Genomic DNA, 19039 nt, shown 5'->3' on the forward strand with positions numbered 1-19039 from the left:
CTAATTTGCTCTAAAGGTCGCCACTGCTTGCTTTAGCTTAGCGGTGTAAATCAGACGGGACAGTTTTAAAACTTCCTATTCGATGAGCATATAATACAGACTTCCAAACAACCACTTTGGAGAGCCTCCAGTTTAAATGAACACATAAATGTTCAGGCTCATCAATGTTTTGATGAATAATCTTGCAGGATAAGGGAGTGAAATCACTGAATTTTCTACGGTAAAACTATAAAACACATTGGAGTTCAGACCTTTTCAAAGGTAACTAATGGAGGGGAACACACACTATGGGGATTTTTTTTTAATAGAAAAAGATGGGCATTTTTCTAACACTCTGCTTTTTCCCTCATATATTATGGAATTCAGTACCATAGAATTCATTTCTGTCAGGAGTAATATTTGAGAAAAGTATTCATGGCTTACCATGATGATGAGTATTATTATTTATTTAAGCATAGTTTTTAAAGCTAATATTATCATTGAATTCATTAAAAATTGCCATTAAAAATACTTTCTATCTTGGGGCAGCTGGGTGGCTCAATCAGTTAAGCATCTGACTTTGGCTCAGGTCATGACCTCACGGTCGGTGAGTCTGAGGTCCGCGTCCGGCTCTGTGCTGACAGGTGGGAGGCTGGAGCCTGCTTCAGATACTGCGTGTCCCTCTCTCTCTGCCCCTCCCCTGTTCGTGTTCTCTCTCTCTCGCTCAAAAATAAATAAACGTTAAAAAAAATACTTTTTACCTTTGGTACTGAGATTATCCTTCAAGTATATCTCTTGAATTTTAATACAAAATTATAATTATGTAAAATACCAATCTGCTTGAGGTCATCTTTACCTCCCAAACTCTTTGAACTGCTATGAATTTACTTTCAGAGGAGGGGTGCTCTTCTGTATTGGTAAGAGCAACAAGCAATAACAATGATTTTTCCCAGCTATTTTTAAAATATGGTAGGTGAGCCTGGGAGAGCTGGAGCTTCAACACAAGCACTAAAAAAATATCGCATGGCAAGAGTCTTCCTCCACCCTCCACACAGAGTCAGATGGCGGAGGAAACACAGCAGCAGACAGACTCTCCCACGGACCTAACAGGGCTTCTTTCTATTAAATCTGCATAATTAAGAACAAGTTTCTTCTGGGGGGAACGAAACATATTATTCAACATAAGTTGTGGCAAGCAGCATGGGGTAGTCACATTACACAAGACGGCTGTTTGAAGGCCCCATGTCGTTCAAATACTCTTCTTCATCAAAGAAGACAAGCATTTCTGCTTGACCAGCTGAAGGGTGTCGCAACAGCTTAACTCCAAGTTATGGTCCGCTTGGCCCAACACCATGACACTATGCTATTCATGATGATTTCAAAATTTGTTCATTATTTCAGATTTTTTACATAAAGTGAGGGATCATAAATACTTTATTTCTTTTTTATTATTTTTTTAATGTTTATTTGAGAGAGAGAGAGAGAGAGACAGAGCATGAGTAGGGGAGGGGCAGACAGAGACAGAGAGAGAGAGAGGGAGACACAGAATCTGAAACAGGCCCCAGGCTCTGAGCTCTTAACACAGAGCCCGATGCAGGGCTCAAACTCAGGAACAGTGAGATCATGACCTGAGCTGAAGTCAGACACTCAACCGACTGAGCCACCCAGGCACCTCCATAAAAACTTTATAATACACTATGGCTATTTTAAATTTCCATAAAAATGCAATCACACATTGGCTTACAGGTTAAGAAATTGTTTCTTAGATATAAATATTAGAGAAGTTCTAATTATTTAAGGCACAGAACGTATTGAGTTCTGATGGCTAAACACCTTCAGGAACCCACCTGTTATTCAACCTTTACCATTTAAGAACCTACTTTTTGTAGGTAGATCACGTTGTAAACAGTTGGCTTAGGAAACTATTATTAAGTTATAAAAATGGGTATTTCTTCAGAAAGTTTCTTTTTTTTGGTCCCAATAAGCAACTACTTGATAGAAGGGGAGAAGTGCTAAATAAGAAACATCTGCATATATCTAAATATTACATCCAACGCTGCAACACCTTGGGCACTCTGTCCATATTATAATATCTATCATCTATAAACAATTGCAATAACTTAGCTCTATAATGGAATCAGTCTGTAGAAAGCACATATGAAAAATAGGAGGAAAATGCTCATGTATTCAAAACCATATGCCCAAAAACTTATTTGATCACCTATGTAAGCTGAAGGAAGTATAAGATAATTTTCATTGTGAGAAACAGAGATAGAGAACACTGAGGTATGGTTACTCAACACTGTTAGCGCGTTTCATTTCTCATGTTTCTATGGAATGAACATTCCTTTTCCAGGCAGGGATAAAGCGTCAACATGGGTGATTTAAATGCTCTCTATGCTCATCACAGCAGAATTAAAATCGGTGAGCATCACCTGGCAGCACATTGGTGTGTACTGTAGTGGTGGGACCATGGGTGCCAGACTCGTTGGGCTCAACTGCTTTCAGGATGGGTGACCCCAGAGAAGTCATGTGACCTCCTCCTCCTCCTCAGTGTCCTGGCTTAAAAATGGGTGGGGTAACTGTGCCTACCTTCGGGGGGTTGTAATGATTAAAAACTGTAAAGAACTGAACACATGTCAGGTACATGGTAAGAATTCAAACGTTGGCTGTTAACTTTTCTTGCCAGAAAGAAGTGAAAAGAGCAGTGAGGGCATCAAATTCAATCCATTTGGCAGCAGGTGTGGGTGGGAAGGAAGACGATCATAATCTCAGTGACTCTGAAAAGGACAGTCTTTTCAGGTCTGTATGTACTTTATCATTTCTCTATGTGGACCACAATAAGGGACAGCGGAAGCTTGGACCATGCTGCATTCACATGGGTAGAAACTGGAAACATCTGTAATTCATTAAGTTGCTTTTCTTTAAAAGAAATAATCCCTGTGGGGGTGTAGCAAACAACCTAAATTCTGTACACTCAGAAGATACGGAACTGGGGCAGGTAACCATTTAGTCAAACTGGTTCCTAAGAAAAAGAAAGGAAGGTGAAATAAAATTCAATGTAAAAAATTTCCCCACTAGCCTTTCCATTCCTTACCCATTTGAAACACTTAAAGAAGTAGACTTCTCCTATGTAGGAGGTCAATCACTGGATTCTACTCCTGAAATCATTATTGTACTATATGCCAACTAACTTGGATGTAAATTTAAACAAATTAAAAAATAATAATAAATAAATAAGACGTAGGCTTCCTCACACTTTCCACAAGCAAATTAGAGAAGTTATGAAAGAGACCACAGGCCTTTGCCTTGAGGAACAGTTAGGTACTGAGAATGGTTAGTAGTGGTAACAGATATTGAGAGCACACTGTGTGTGCATCAGGCCTGTGCCTCACAGAATCCCTCAAAACTATTCTCTTCCTTACTTTATAAATGGAAAAAAACAAACAAACAAAACAACAACAGACACACACAGAAGCTGAGCCAGCAAAAGCAACTTTCCACAATTACACAACTAGCAGGTGGTAGGGGTAGGATTTAAACTCAAACTATCTGCCTCCAGAGCTCATTCACTCATTCCTGTAATCAACAGGTGCTGAACATCGGTGGAGCAGTGGGGATGCCCAGTGGAGAATGGACTGCGGGTTAAGACCCCTTCAGCACTCCACACACAGAGTCCCGCTAGGTTGGGTGTGAACATTTATAATTATATTCAATTACTTACACAATTAAAGTGACTCTACAGTTGGCTGCTGTAATAAAATGGCATTCATATGTTAGCAAAGAACATTTCTAAAGTAAAAATCCTATTGCTGGAATCCTGTTGGCAGACTAGACATCAATCAGGAGATACTGGCTTGGGGCCTATTTAATCATGCACCGTTTCCTGCTAACTCCCCGTTTCACTTCTACAGTTGGCTGGACAACCACCTGGAGACTAAGTCACATGGGGGCTTTGGCTGCCACTGTATTTCTGGGGAGCACTTATGGCTCCCCAGTCCTCCTGGCTCTAACCCATGGCCACGGGCAGCCAGCTACTGATGTCTAGTTCTGACATATGTAGAAATACAATTAGACCTGCCCCTGCTCAAAACCAGCCTTGCCCTGGTAGAAGAGCAAAGCACAAATTAAAATCCGGAAAGAACAATAAGTAGACTATATAAGTGGCACCAGACTATAAAAACTTGGCACCATCAGAGGCCAAGTAACTGGAGATGAAGTATTCCACAAGAATGTGAGGTCCTGAGGGGGGCGCTCTGATGCTGAGTGGGAGTGCAGCCACGTGGAGGTAAATTCATGATGGATTTGTAAAGCTTTCATTGGAACAGAAGTCGTCAGCAAACTCTCCAACTTAGTGTCCAGGGAATATGTAAAGCTGTCTTTAAAATTCTTCAGTTAATCTTACATAAAGGGCACTATCACTGCAAATATTCGTTTTAAATGCCAATTATAAGTTATTCTCCAGCTTTCAAATTCAGTTTTAATGAGGATGGTGGGTGGAGAAAAAAGAGAAACATTTTCATAAAGTTATCTTGCCACAGACATGAGATATGCTTTCTATTCTTCTTGCTTTTTTTTGCCTGAGAACTATATTCTAAGGACAGAAGACAAGCAAAAGAAAAAGTAGGACAAGCATCCTAACAATTCCAGGTTTTATATCTGGGAAGGTAATGAACCACTGGACTAATTCAACTATTTACTCACACAAGGGAGCTGAAGGTAGCCCTTAGTCTACCCACTGGCAGCCAGTAAAATCAACTCTAGCTCTCTTGTATTTCCATCGGGTACACGTGGACTTCAGGTATCCAGTGTATGTTAGCGTAGCCCATATTTGAGATACAATGTAGCAAATATAATCATGGATAGGAAGTTATGGTGTTAGAAAGGAGAGCTTGGGATCCATGGATCTGACATGCAGCTGGGTGAGAAGAGAAATGACATCCAAATTTACCTGACAGTTGGGCAGTCTTGCCTCCCGGCTAGTTGTGAGCACTGTGGCGGTACGGAGGCAGCAGGCTGCTGACAATCTACAAGAAACTGATAAATTAGACATGTATACAAAGAGATGACGGAGCATCGTGTTAGTAACAGTAACTAAAGCAGTTGCCTGAGAGATTTAGTGAGGAATGTGCATTCTCATTGAAACATCTGGATTAAGCTCTGTTCCCCCCTGAATGATGCCAATAGAAAAGACAAGATGTTTTTCTTATTTAAATACAGTATTAAAAAAATTAGTGACACAATTAGTCTCACAATTAATCTCACAATTAGTGAGATTTCTCAAGTACTTTTGAACGTATGTGGCCATTCATATTTGGTATCTGGATACATCTAAAAATAAGGGACCTATTAATATAATGAAAGATCTTCAAGTTCTGAACTTGATGGTAATTTCATGTTTTGCACTTAGGTCTGCTTTTCCAAAATGGGATACATTCAGATAATTGCCTTTATTGCCAGAACACATGGGCATATTGTCAATCCCATAGGTACATTGAGAAAAGCATGCAATACAATATTTTCCATGATTAAGAAGATATCAGAGAAAGGCGTCATCTTTACAGTTTTCTGATAATGTTATTAATCAAAAGCAAGAACTGCTAGCAGAAATATTAGAATGTTCATTACAATAGCTAATTGTTAGTAACTTGGACTGATAGAGAAAGATAACATGAATGGGAGAATCACTTTTGTTATATTTTTGCCATTTTAAAGTCACATAATATTACTCACACTAGGTTGGCAAAATGCTAGTTAGTGAACGCCATGTGTTAGCTGATCAGTTATGTTAATCATCTGCTCCCAAGAAAGACCGTGTACTGGGTGTTCTAAAATAATCAAAGAATAGTCTGTTTATTAGCACCAGACTGTCACCTGAGAAGCTAGTTAGAAATGCATGTGTCATATTTCTGCAAAAAGATTTTGCAGAAAAGTCAAAATTAGAGTTAGACTTGAAAATTCAATTATTCTCAAATAATTGCAGCATGTCCTTTTGCTAACTGCTTAGACCATGGATTTGCTTAGCAAACCTCTTTCCTTATATGTTATAAAGATAACATTTAAGCCAAATTATAAAATCATGATTTATAGCCTTGAATTTTTGAGGCTTCACTGAAATTTCCATTCACAGGCTTGTGTCTAAGTATCACTTGTTCTAAAGCCAGTATATTCTCAATACAGCAAAACCTGCTTATATAATTCCAGAATACCAAAATTTATAAAAACTGCTGCTGCTTTTGCTTACAACATTGAAACCACACTTAAAGCTGTCTGTGATGCTAAGTAGACAGGCCTGATTTGAGTTCATTCAAGGGAACATCATTACTGAAGGGAGCCTTTCATAGGTGGTCTTTGTTGCAGAATAGCTTATTAATTATTGCTTGCTAATAAGAATGAGATCTGATTCTCACGGAGTAGCTTGTGTTCAGATTATCATAGTTAGTAAAAGTCTTTCAAATGTAACAAATATTTCCATTTTCTCCACTTTGGAGAATTATTTTTTCTTTCCTTTAACTTTGTCTTCTCATTTTGCAGCTTGATTAACTCAATGATTCCCTTTTGTAGAAACTCAGAGTCTTAAAGGATGAATTCCTTCATGCTCCTTTTATCTTTTCCAACAGCTTTCTCATCTAAGTGATAATTTAGGGATGTCTTGGGCTAATTCAGATAATGATTTTGATACGATCAGCAGTTTTGTTTAAGTTAACCAGGAGAATGCTGCCCTCCTATGGTGTATTTGGGTAAATACAATGGATGGAAATGAAAGTGAACACTGGGAAAACCACTCTGGAATTTGGCCCTATGTCTTCCATTTCCAGGGAGGTAAAGCTCTTCTTTTAAAAAATTTTGGCCTCTGTGGAATGACAAGCCTTAGAATTAATTTTGAGGGTTTACATGGTCTAATTTTTTTCCTATTTCTCCCTTACAATAGAAATATTTTTTGCTAAGGTAGTTACAAATTATTATTCATTCAAAATATGCTCTGTGATAAAATTTAGCAACCAGATGAGCAGGACCACAGTGTATTCCCTTAATGAATTGTTTAATAAGTGGTGGATATTCCTTACACTTGTAGTATCAGTTTTTTCTACTTTAGTAGCAACATCACCTCTGGGCTCATTATCATTACTACTTTGCACTTGTTATTTATAAGTACTTAGCAAGTGTTGCCCTTAAAGGTTAAAAAGCAAATTCCACAAATAATATGGTGATAGATGGAAAAATAAAATTTGAAAAACAGCCATATTGCTCTGACTTGCCTTCTAAAACTTTCTTCTCAAGACACCTGGGTGGTTCAGTCGGTTGAGCGTCTGACTTCAGCTCAGGTCATGATCTCATGGTTCATGGGTTCGAGCCCCGCATTGGGCTCTGTGCTGACAGCTCAGAACCCAGAGCCTGCTTCCAATTCTGCCTCTGTCTCTCTCTGCCCCTCCCCCACTTGTGCACTGTCTCTTTCTCTCTCTTTTCTCAAATATAAATAAGCATTAAAAACAAATTTTTTTTTAACTCTCTTATTGGGTTGACAGCCTTCCAGTTACATATACATCTAGCCCAGCTGAACAGTGGGATGTGTACTAGCATGTACTTTGTAAAATGAAGTGGGTGGGCTGGGGATTGGGAAAATCCCTTTACTTTTGAGGGCATAAAAGATGACAATTATGTGACTCATGCAGGATATATTAAAGTACTCCAGGAGTCACTACTGTCACCTGAGCTCATCACAACCATTCAACTATCAGGTTACTAAACTCTGAGTATGTGTTCAAATCTGTGAGGCACTGGGGACAAAAGGAAAACAGAGAAGATATGGTCCTTGGCCAATTGGGTAAAACAAGCATATTCAACCAGCAATTACAGTAAGTGTCATGATGCCGGTGGTGATGGTGATGGTGATGATGATGATGGTGATGATGATAACCACCCAGCACTTATTCATTGCTTACCATGTGCCAGGCACTGGGTAGGCACTTAACATGCATGCTCTCCTGTAATCCTGTTTTATTAATCACAGTTGATGGATGAGGAAAGGAGGACTTAGGTTAAGTAGCCAAAGTCCACCAAGAGGTGGAGCTGAATTTGAATACAGGATTGTATAAGCCAAAGGCTGAATTGCATTTGCACACAAATCAGTGCATTGCTTTCCAGGATAGGAAAATGTAGGAATCTCAGAACAGAAATACTTAACTGAGTCTAAATGGCCAGAAAATGCTTCCTGGAGGTTATAACATCTAGGCTGATGCCTAAAATGATGGGTTAGCCAAAGAACTTCTTAGCAACTATAAATGGCTTATGGTCTCTACTAATAGTAATAAAATCTTTTATCAAAAAATTAAAGTATTTGAAATGTTCAGAACTGAACTAGATAACACTGTATGTTCATAAGGTCACAGGCTTCAGAAGTGTCATAGCATATTCAAGAGATTGTTAGTACCTCGAGGGCAGATGAATAAGGGATATTATAGCTTAAAGCATTGACAGGTCTATACTGGTATACACATAAAGACTACCCTTGTATGACATTACTCCATAAATAAAGCCGACTAGTAAGGAAGTTAAAAAAAAAAAAAAAGGAAGGAGAAAGAAGAAAGGAAATTATTCGCTGAATCAACATGATGTAATTTCTCTTAGGAACTTTATATTAGTTATCTGTTTTAAGTCTTAGCAACGCTCTGGAGGTATTATTTTCACTATTCCTGCCATAAGAAAATAAGTATTTTTGATATATGGGAACGATATCAGAATCTCATATACCCTGAGGCTATTTTTTTCCTTTAACATTTTTCATGCACTAGCAACAAATACAGAACTGACATCATAGTAGGTGTTCCACAAACATTCATTGATTAAATTAATACACGATCACCATATATATTAACTTGCTCACCGTCACACAAGTAGAAAGTGGCAGAGCAAGTATTTAAAACAGGCAGACTTTTCTGATGCTGAGGCCTCTAGAAAATATGGGGGTCATAGAGTCAAAGAAACATAAATAAGAACTTCACCAGGGACACCTGGATGGCTCAGTCGGTTAAGCGGCCGACTTTGGCTCAGGTCCCGGTCTCTCGGTTTGTGAGTTCGAGCCCCTTGTTAGGCTCTGTGCTGACAGCTTGGAGCCTGGAGCCTGCTTCAGATCCTGTGTCTCCTTCTCTCTCTGCCCCTCCCTCACTCATGTTCTGTCTCTCTCTCTCCCTCTCTCTCTCTCTCCCTCTGTCTCTCAAAAATAAATTCACATTAAAAAAAAAGTTAAAAAAAATAAGAACTTCACCAGATAGATGACACAGTAATTTGAAGGCAACCAATTCCCTCAAAACACAAAGCAAGATCAAGGGTGCAAGAATGGAGATAATATGCAATTTCTGTAAATTAAGGATTAGGGAGAGAAAGTCTGGTTATAGGGTTTTCCCCTCTGGCTTCTATTACTTTTAAACTTCCTAATGCAACTTAGAAATATGAACCAATTTTTTAAAAAGTCAATGCCTTAGAAGGTCCCATGAGCCTCCTGGTGGCTGTTTGGGGAGGGAGGGAGAGCCTCATGTGGAAGGAGGCAGGGACCGCCTCTGTGTTTTGGCTCCACACTGGGCTCAGCAGGCAGTGGTGAGAGGATGAGGACCCTGCGGCTGCAGGGACAGCTTCCTTGGTGCCAGATGCTCTGCGTAGCAGCAGCTCTTTGTGGCAAATGGTCCCCTACAGAGTGGCCAGCCTTCCCCACCCCTGGGGTTCCAGACCTGAGAACTGATGCATCCCTATCATTTCATGAGCTCTTATTTTCCATACCACATCTCCTTCCCTCATGACCACAGACTCCGCCAGGCGCTACACATCTTTCTATGAAAATTCCCTGTCCCCTGAGGTTTCCTCGGGCCAAATAATGCAAATTCCTCTTCACAGGACCCAATTTCAACTTCCCTCACTCGCCTCCTTACTCTCTGACCATGTTCCAGTTTGTGCAACAATCTTCTAAAAGTGAGGTGTTCAGAAAGGAAATCATGTGGGATAAGATGTGATTGGTGGGGTGGGCTGGCAGTCTTGCCTCATTTGAGATATCCTGATTCTATTCAAAGAGCAGAAGCCTGCATGGATTTTTTTTTTTTTTTTTTTCCGGCAGATGTGTCACACTGTTTCATACGAGCTCACTTTGCCTACAGAGGGTGCCATCCAGTTATGCTTCCTCCAACTTGTACTTGGGGTGTCTGGAATCCCAATGCGATATTTCATGTGCTTTTTAAAAAAGTTTTATTTAAGTGATTTCTACATGGGGCTTGAACTCATGACCCTGAGATGAAGAGTTGCACGCTCCTCCGACTGAGCCGGCCAAGTGCCCTTCACATACTTTTAATTTTATGTTTATCTCCAGTAAGTCTCACCTTTTCCTACCTGATGCATCTTTTAGATCCTATTCTGTCATCTAGTATAGTAACGTCCTCTCCCTGTTATTTCTCCCTCAAATTAGAAAATGTGATAATCATGACCTTGGTATCTTCACCTTTATCTAAGATTAGTAACCAATAATGGGGTCAGGCTAAGTAGAGACCTTATGTCATGAGTACCAATCTATGAATTTGGGCCCTTTGAAGATGTCTTTCAACCAGTTACGGACCTAAACAATGACATCATCTAGAATTTTTCTATCCTAAAAAACATTATAAAATACCTGGTCAGTTGTTTGCCAAAATTCAGGTATATTATATTACCACTCTTCCTGATCTTACAAGATAGAGAATGAAAATAAGTCTAGCATAAGTCATTCTTGATGAACTCATGCTGGCTGTTAGTGATCCCTATTCTATACTGAGCATATGAAACCCATCAGCTTCCAGAAATTTCCCTAGAATCAGCCTCAAGGTTGTTGGTCTACAGATCAGAGAAATATCTTTCTTTTCCATTATATAAAAATTCTATTTCCACATTTCTTTCTCTGACTCATCTAGGAACTCACCTTCTCACTTCCATATTTTCCCTGAGCACATTTTCCTCATCTTTCATAAGGCCATGATATTTTTAGCATCTTTCCTTCAACAAGAAAAGTGGGAAGGAATCGTATGTGTGCTTTCCTTTTTTTCCCCCTTCTCATTTACAAATGGCAACTCACATACTTCAAAAATGGCAGGGAAAATGAAAATCATGATACAAATGCAAACATCCCTCTTGGTGAGACAGTTAATCACTTTGTCTACTTGATGTACTATTTCCAAGACTGTTAAAGAAAGATGGGCTCAGTAATTGAATTTACCCACTTAAACAACTGCTGTCATAAATAATGATATTACTGTTATTTTCAAATGGATATCACTTTGGAACAAAAATCTTACCTACTTGGAGTAAATGGTCAATATTCATTAAGGACCTTTCAATGAGGACAGATGATTAACAGGAGAAGAAAAATATTTAACGATGAAAGTTATTAAACAGAAGGTCAACAGAGATAGTTATAGATTGTCCTAAAATGGCTCCTTAGTTAATGATCCAAACGTAGAGACATCCTCTTTTGTGCCCTTATGAGAGATGAAAGGATATCCCTCATTCTTCTTTCCACACACCTGGCCATATACTTCCAAACTAGTCACTATTTGGGATTTGGGCCATGACAGAAAAGGAAGAGCAGGCAGAAGGAATGCAGAAGGAAGAGGAAAGGATGAGAAATAATGGTAACATGGAACATTCAGTAAGTGCTGTATATTTGCAGACATTAGGCTAAGCATTTTGCATGCAACAGTTCTTTAATCCCTAAAAAAACTTAAAAGAGATAGGATTTATTTTTATTTTGCAAACAAGAACCTGAGGCCAAGGTTAAGGAGTTTGTGCATGGGTACCTTCCGTAAGATTTTTATAGTGATTTTTATAAAGCTTTTTTGGGCTCACAAAACTCAGTTGAGTTTGGTTGTCATGATCCTCATTTTAGATATCAGGACACTGAGGATCAGAAAGGTTCAAGTGATGTTCTTTGCACGCTTGCAGAGGGAAGCACAGTGAGAACACAAGCCCAGTGGAATGCCCCATGGATCTGTAATGGACTAAATTTTGTCACCCCAAATTCATATGTTGGAAGCCCTACCACTACCTCAGAATGTAACTACTGTATATTTGGAAACAGGATCTTTAAAGAGGTCATTAAGTGAAAATGCTGCTGTGTTAGGGTCAGCTCTAATCCAATCTGATTGATGGCCTTATAAAGAGAAGGGATTGGGAGACAGAGAACACAGAGACACCAGGGATGGGCTCACACAGGCCATGTGAAGAGAAGGTGGCCATCTACATGCCAGGGGGAGAGGCCTCCAGAGAAACAAATCCTGCCCAACCTTGATCTTGGCCTTCTAGCTTCCAGAACAATGAATAAATAAATGTATATTGTCTAAGCCCCTTAGTCTATGGTCTTTTGTTATGGTAGTCCTAGCAAACTAATGTGGAGCCTCTGTAGTTGCTCCAAAGTGGAAGCAGTTAGCACCCCCACTCTTCTCTCTTACTCTGTCACCAGTACTTCTCTAGTCTAAGTAAACTGAGAACTTAAACTTTTCCAAACTCTAAACAGTCTAAGAGTTGGGACAAATAAATAAGGTTTAATTCAAGGAAACTCAGGGAAAAAGACATATACAAAAGGCCAGAAGCACAAATTCTAAATGAACATCTGTACTCGAATTTCTGCAGACTTTCTTCTTAGCAAAAAAGCATTTTAAATGCCAAAGTGGTCAAATCAGTGGTATTGGCGAAAACTAAACCGATGACAGAATATGATATCTGAGTATTTTCTTGAATACAAGTTTCTAGAAAAATTGTATAATTATTAAAGTAAAGCCTCCCAAACACAGGAATTCTGGATATTTGCAGATAACAACACAAAGATGCTCCTCATGATTAGTTACTGTCATACTTATGCCTACAGCCAGATCTTAAGTGAGGGCTTTACACAACAATCCTTGGGGATGGATAATGGGTAAATCATGATAATTTTCTTCCATCTGCCAATGATACTTCTGCAGCAATTCTGTGGTCTCCTTGCCTTCCTCTTCATTCTCCATTCTCTCTCCCCTGTGCTCCTCAACTTTCCTCCATTTCAGCATGAGATTTAAAGTCCATCAGAGAGACCTTTGTGGTTAGATCCTACTCTACCAAACAGTAGCTGAGGGACACCGAAGAAGTGACTTAACTGTTCTGAGCTTCAGTTTCTCTGTTAAGTGAGGACATTAAATACAACTTTGCAGACCAGGTGAGAGAATGTCTGTGAAAGCATACAGCCCAGGTCTATGGACAGGAATTGGCCATTGATTACACATGAGGAACACCATGGGGAGAAGTCAAGGTGACCTTGAGGTTTTCAGCTTGAAGTAACTAAGTAAATGCCTTTGACAACAGTAAAATTTAAAAAGCCAAGATAGACCATATGATGAAATCATCTTGACAATGATTCTTTTTTTTTTTTTGCCCCTATCATTACATTCATCTGAAATGCTCTTCTCTTGGACCATTCAGAAATAACAAGTTTTGTTTTTATTCCTGACCACCCAGAGGGAAGCATTTGCTTTCCCTAAACTCCTTTTGTATACAGCTTTGACCACTGCTGTCCTTGAAGTATGTCTAATCTCCTTGGTCACTCTACGTGGTTCAGAGAGAGAGAACCCTGTCTTATCATTCTTATAATTCTTCGTTTCCCCACAATAGTTTGCTTGGGGGTGCATGTGGTGAAAAAATCCTTGTTAATATACTGATTTAATCTACCCTAAAGGATTCTTGGATTTGTTTCTTTATTAGTACTTCATTAATGCATTGTCTGATGGATCCACTTGAAGAGGGGAGAGTTTATAATTAGGCATTCCTGTCATCATCTTTCTAATGAAAGAATTAAGAAGGAGGAAATACTATCTGATAGAGGTTTTAGAGCTAATTTAGTGATATTGGGTGATTAATTATTGTCCTTTGATAATTGTAAAACTCGGATGTATAAATCTTGAAAATAATTTTTAAGTGCCATTATTTAAAGTGTGCCAAATAACATCAATACTAAATTATTCCTCACTAAATCTACAAAATGATTAATAGTGTGTTAGTGAATTAACAGAAAAGTTCATGGAAAGAAGCATCAAAATACATTCTCCTAATAGTAACGGCTTGAACGCTTAAATAGTCCTATGGATGCCTATACACATAAACTGAAAAAAACAGACATACAGAATATTTAGGAAAAAAAAAAGAAATATTTAAAGTAGAAACATTATATAAAGAAAAATAATAAGGAGAGCATGAAATAGAAACATTGACATAAATATAAACAGTAATTAAGAAAAGTTGAAATATTTGTAAAAGTCTAATGATGAACTTAAAGGTACATTGACACTAATAAAAATGGATAGCTGTGAATCAACTTTTAGCATTTTATAATCAAACACATAGAGTTGGCTATCTCATCCCTGTTTGCTAAACATACAACATATCCTGTGAATACATTAGTTTCTCTGAAAGTATCCACCGATAGGACAATAGCCTTATTTCTGACTACTCAGGAGTGTAATCTGCTAATTCATGTCACCAGACACTTCAGCCTTATCTTTCCATCAGTGTTTAACACAGCAAATTCCATGACACATTTATACCCTTGATAGAAACAATCATTATTCATTAAAATTTTCCAGAGAACAGTAAAGACAGAATTGTTGAAATACATAGAAAAAATTCAATATAGACAATGCAAACATATGACCTGATAACACATCTTTAAACTGGCTCTGCCTTCATACAAATGACAACTGCATATAGTTTATCACATTTTGGTGACAAGCATTAAAATTGTCTTCAATGATGTAGAATCAGAGCATGACTTGCGAAGAAGAGGGAGCATCTTTAGACCTTTCAGTCATCATAGATTAAACAAAAACTTTCACCCAGCTTTCCATCTGCTGTCCTCATGGATATCACATAACTAGCTGATAAAACAAAGCAATATTCACAATCTGTTTTTTATTTCAAACCTTGCAAAAGAGAAATATAAAAATGCCCTGCAATATAGTCAGCCTTCTGCTCCTGAACAATGTATAATGAAACCATGAGCACATGTGTAATCAACTCCTACGGTGGGAAGGACAGAAGATAAAGGAGGGGAGGGGGATGAAATACAGTGGCACCAAGAGGTAAAAGTACATTTTGCTACCAGATTATTACACCAATTAGACACCTTTTGGAAAACAGCCTTTTGTTCAGAAATGACCTTCCCAAGGACAATGTTAGCTGGCAGAGTTAACTCAAGGTGGTATGATGGGTCTGTTCTCATTCAGCAAAGTGAATAATAGCACGTAGCAGATGAAGACCAGCTATACCTTTGAAATGTCAGAATTGATTCATCACCAAAAAGACACAAAAGAGAAATAAGTTAAACAAACTACCACCGAAAACCCACCAAAAAGATCAATTGTAAAAATATATCCCGAAAAGAAAAATATATGAGACACCACTCAGTGAAATGTGTTTGATTTTCTTATTTAATATTTTTTCATCATAAAAAAGTCAACACTAGAAAATATTCTGAGAGGTTCAGGGCATCCTCTTCTGTAAAGCGATGGATCTGAAAATTATAGATGTTCACCAATGTCAGTTGTTTCTTGGCTTTTTTCACTTTTCTTGGAAAAGAAGAAATACTGATGTAATCCATATTTTGGGGGGAAACAATTCAGAAACCCCCAAACTAAACCAAGTGTTACAAAATGCACTATGTCCTCACAAGCAAATTAAATCCTAGGTATAACTCGGTTAAAGGAAAAGCAGTATCTTTAAATATTAAATATTTTTAAAATCCAGGTTTACAGAAGGTGCTTATTCATTTATCAAAGAATAAGGATTTACAATGACAAGCTTCCTAATGTAAAAGTATTTGACTTATGGAAACTTGTTTGAAGCAAAGCCACTCAAGAATAAATCTATTAAAGAAAATGAGGTTCACCTACAGGTTTATAGCCAACTTACCTCTTTTTGCTTTTGATGTCAAGTAGTGCATAAAAAGAGAAAAAAAATGTATGTTTAACTGATTCTGTGTCATTACATAACGGCTTATTCCATAAATACCTACTCAGAGTAAGCAACTAATCTATACTTGTTTTTTTTTAAGGACGTATGAATGGAGGTGGAGCCGTGACTGTGGGCTGCCAGAAACCGGTGTGCAAGGTAAGCTAAACAGCATCCTCCCTGTGACATCTGTGCCAGTCTTGGGTGCCATTTGACCAGAGTACCAGGGATGGTACTCCCTCCTACTCTAAACTTGTAATTTCAGATCTTACCATCTAAGCTGATCATCGATTGGTTCTATTTGGAGTCAGACATACCCTTATGTGTGATGAAGAATTGGAAGGCAAGGCCCAGTTTGGAGCAAAAAACAGACTAGATGAACAGCATCGGAGCAGCAAAAAAGTACTTCACATGAGGAAAGTTTATCCCTTCAACTAAAAAAAGCAACAATTTCATATCCACTAAAAGTAGGTTTAGCTAAAATGACAGTCCTGTTTCTAAACCAGTATCCTGCAAAATAAACACACACATTTTCATATAAATCAATGCAAATATTTGAAATTAGAGTTGTTTCCTTTAACTATTTTAAGAGTAACAATCTGATCAGTCTGTTTCTTGAGAACCTTCACTGACTAATGCCATTACCTGGGCAGTCCCCCTGAAGGAGATCTGATTTACGGTCTGGACACATGAAAGTGACATAACCTATACACCAAAAAAGAAAAAGGAAATCTCCAGAGTCCAGTAATGAGCAAAATGGAAACGAACTTGGCTTTTACATGTACAGTTCCTAAAAACTTTGGATTTGTGATGTGGAGAGCACATTAATGACTGTTTCTTTTCGGCTGAGAGGTGACAATTAAAGGACCATAAAATTAAGAGTTATATGACATCTTTATGACTTTACTTTTTTCAGAGTAAACAAGAGAAAGGAACAAAGTCAACTGTTTGGTGTTTTTCCTTTTTCCTCTCATACCTTTCAAGCACAATACACTGAGGAAACTGCCAAGACAACCAAAGAAGCATCAATAGATGGTGGAAGAGAGGGGTGTGTAGAAGAAGGGACATACTGTTGCACAAAAGGAAAGCCAGGGTGGCTCCATTGTCATGTAATGAGTATCACCCACGGTCAATCTTTTCTGGTCGATGAGCTGTACAAGTTTAATTACTAGGTCACTGTAAGTAGTCTGGGTGCAAGTGCTATGGAACTACCTTTTCACTACTTCATTTCAAGCAAGTGTAGTCTTCCCATGAGCATTACATCTACCCATTATTTGCACCATGCTCCCAGCAGAATTCAGGCTGCCCCTTCAGACCCTGACCAACTTGCCCAGAGCTCAGGAGAGCCACTGAAGCCAGTGTTAGCACGTGGAAAGGTCCGTTCTCCAGCTATTTATTAATGCCTCCAGAGAGTTTGGTGATGGGCACCAAAGAAACATATCTAAATTAAATCAGTGGCCTCCATATCATGTGTAATAATCTAGGTATGCTTTTAGAAATTGAGTCCCATCAGTTTTGGGAAGGAAATCAAAGCATTAGCACACTGCAAAAATTCAGTGTGGGACACTGCTCTTTTCTGCCTTGTACAGTCAGTTCATAACACATAGACACTTCAGACTGTCAAACAAAAAAAGGTTGTTCTGTTTAAGATAATGGGAATATTCCTTTTTCTTGTTGGACAGTGTACTACTTGTACTGAAATATTTTAATGTTTTTACTTGCAAGTCTATTTAGAAACATGGTTGTACACAAGCTCCAGTCCCGATCATGAAGGGAATAATGTGTACTCATAGAATCAGAGTCTCCAGAGTTGGGAGAAGCTCTGTCCATATATCATTATGAATGTAAAGGAGAGTCTACTGTTGTTAACCTCAAGATTGGCTTCACTGGAGACCCATTGTGGCTTTTTCTTATGTTTTCTTAGAGTTCTTTGTAGATATAAAGCATCCCTTTGAAAGCTGAAGTTTGGATTTAACATCCTGGGAAATGTTTATAATCAGAGGAGTTTTGTTTTAAAATAACAGAGGTTGTTAAGTAGTTGCAGTGAGGGCAAACAGTAGAATACAATAGACTAGTGCCAACAAACAGGATTAAATAGTGGGAGCATAGCAAAGAAGAGGCTGATGGCTATTCTCCCCTGGAATACAATGAGGGGGAGGTCCCAGCTGCCCAACAGAACAGAATACTAAAACTCTTCTTTTGCATAAGGCGCTTTGGGATATGAAGGCAAGGTGATGCCAGTGCTAGACAGTTGTAGCACCTGACACCCACAAAGGATACCCAAGATACTAAAGGTTAGGTGCTGTAGGTAACTGATGACAGGTTGGCAGAATAAAGGCTGTTCCCTGACTTGAGTTGGGAGCATGCACAGGTAGATCATAGAGAACGTGAGCAATTTTTAAATTCAGTATTTGGACTAGTTGGTCCTTTAGTGGCAGAGGCTGGTCAATTCAGTGAGTCGGAAGCAGGATCTCTAATCTAGAAACTTATCCTAGAGGTATACATCTCCTTGATGTTTTCTATCTGCCTACTGATATTTTTTAGTGAGCTAGAAAGTGTCATTTGGGCAGAATCAGAAGAGGAAGGCAGTTATTGCCTGGAATGTCCTGTGTCTTTTGTGTGTCCCAGCCCATCTATGCCCCTCCATTATCCTTCTGAACTTAGCCAGTTTATGGAGGCCTCTTTTTTTTCCTTTTTTTAATGTTTACTTATTTTTGAGAGAGAGAGAGAGAGAGAGAGAGAGAGAGAGAGAGAGAGAGACGGAATGGGGGAGGGGCAGAGAGACAGAGGCAGACACAGAATCCAAAGCAGGCTCCAGGTTCTGAGTTATCTGCACAGAGCCTGACATGGGGTTCGAACTCACAAATCGCGAGATCATTACCTAAGCTGAAGTGGAACGCTCAACCAACTGAGCCACCCAGGTGCCCCTGGAGGCCTCCATCTTTAGCACCACATGGCTGGACTCTAGAGGACACAAGTATGACCTGACCACTTTTGCCCTGAATATGCAATAATTAGGTATATCAAAAACTATATTTTCTTTCACTTAATGGATATATTGGGGAAGATTTTCATT

General features: G+C 38.7%; 1 protein-coding gene across 6 annotated transcripts in view; it reads right to left on the bottom strand.

The window, feature by feature from the left end:
• BICD1 (BICD cargo adaptor 1) overlaps nucleotides 1-19039 on the bottom strand; it is a 266844-nt gene that overhangs the window by 6745 nt on the left and 241060 nt on the right. For 2 of the 6 annotated variants that reach the window (XM_040488474.1, XM_040488477.1), the window contains 2 exons: nucleotides 15925-15933; nucleotides 4931-5006 (listed from right to left, as the gene is read on the bottom strand). The exons of 1 other annotated variant lie outside the window; for it this stretch is intronic. In XM_040488474.1, the coding sequence (XP_040344408.1) occupies nucleotides 4931-5006; nucleotides 15925-15933 (85 nt within the window). Of the gene's footprint in view, nucleotides 1-4930; nucleotides 5017-15924; nucleotides 15934-19039 lie in introns of all 6 variants that reach the window. 3 more of the 6 variants (XM_040488475.1, XM_040488478.1, XM_040488476.1) reach the window with 2 other exon arrangements.

The sequence above is a fragment of the Herpailurus yagouaroundi genome, unplaced genomic scaffold (genome assembly GCF_014898765.1).
Source record: "Herpailurus yagouaroundi ecotype Mexico unplaced genomic scaffold, PumYag 166, whole genome shotgun sequence".
Taxonomy (NCBI): Eukaryota; Metazoa; Chordata; class Mammalia; order Carnivora; family Felidae; genus Herpailurus; species Herpailurus yagouaroundi.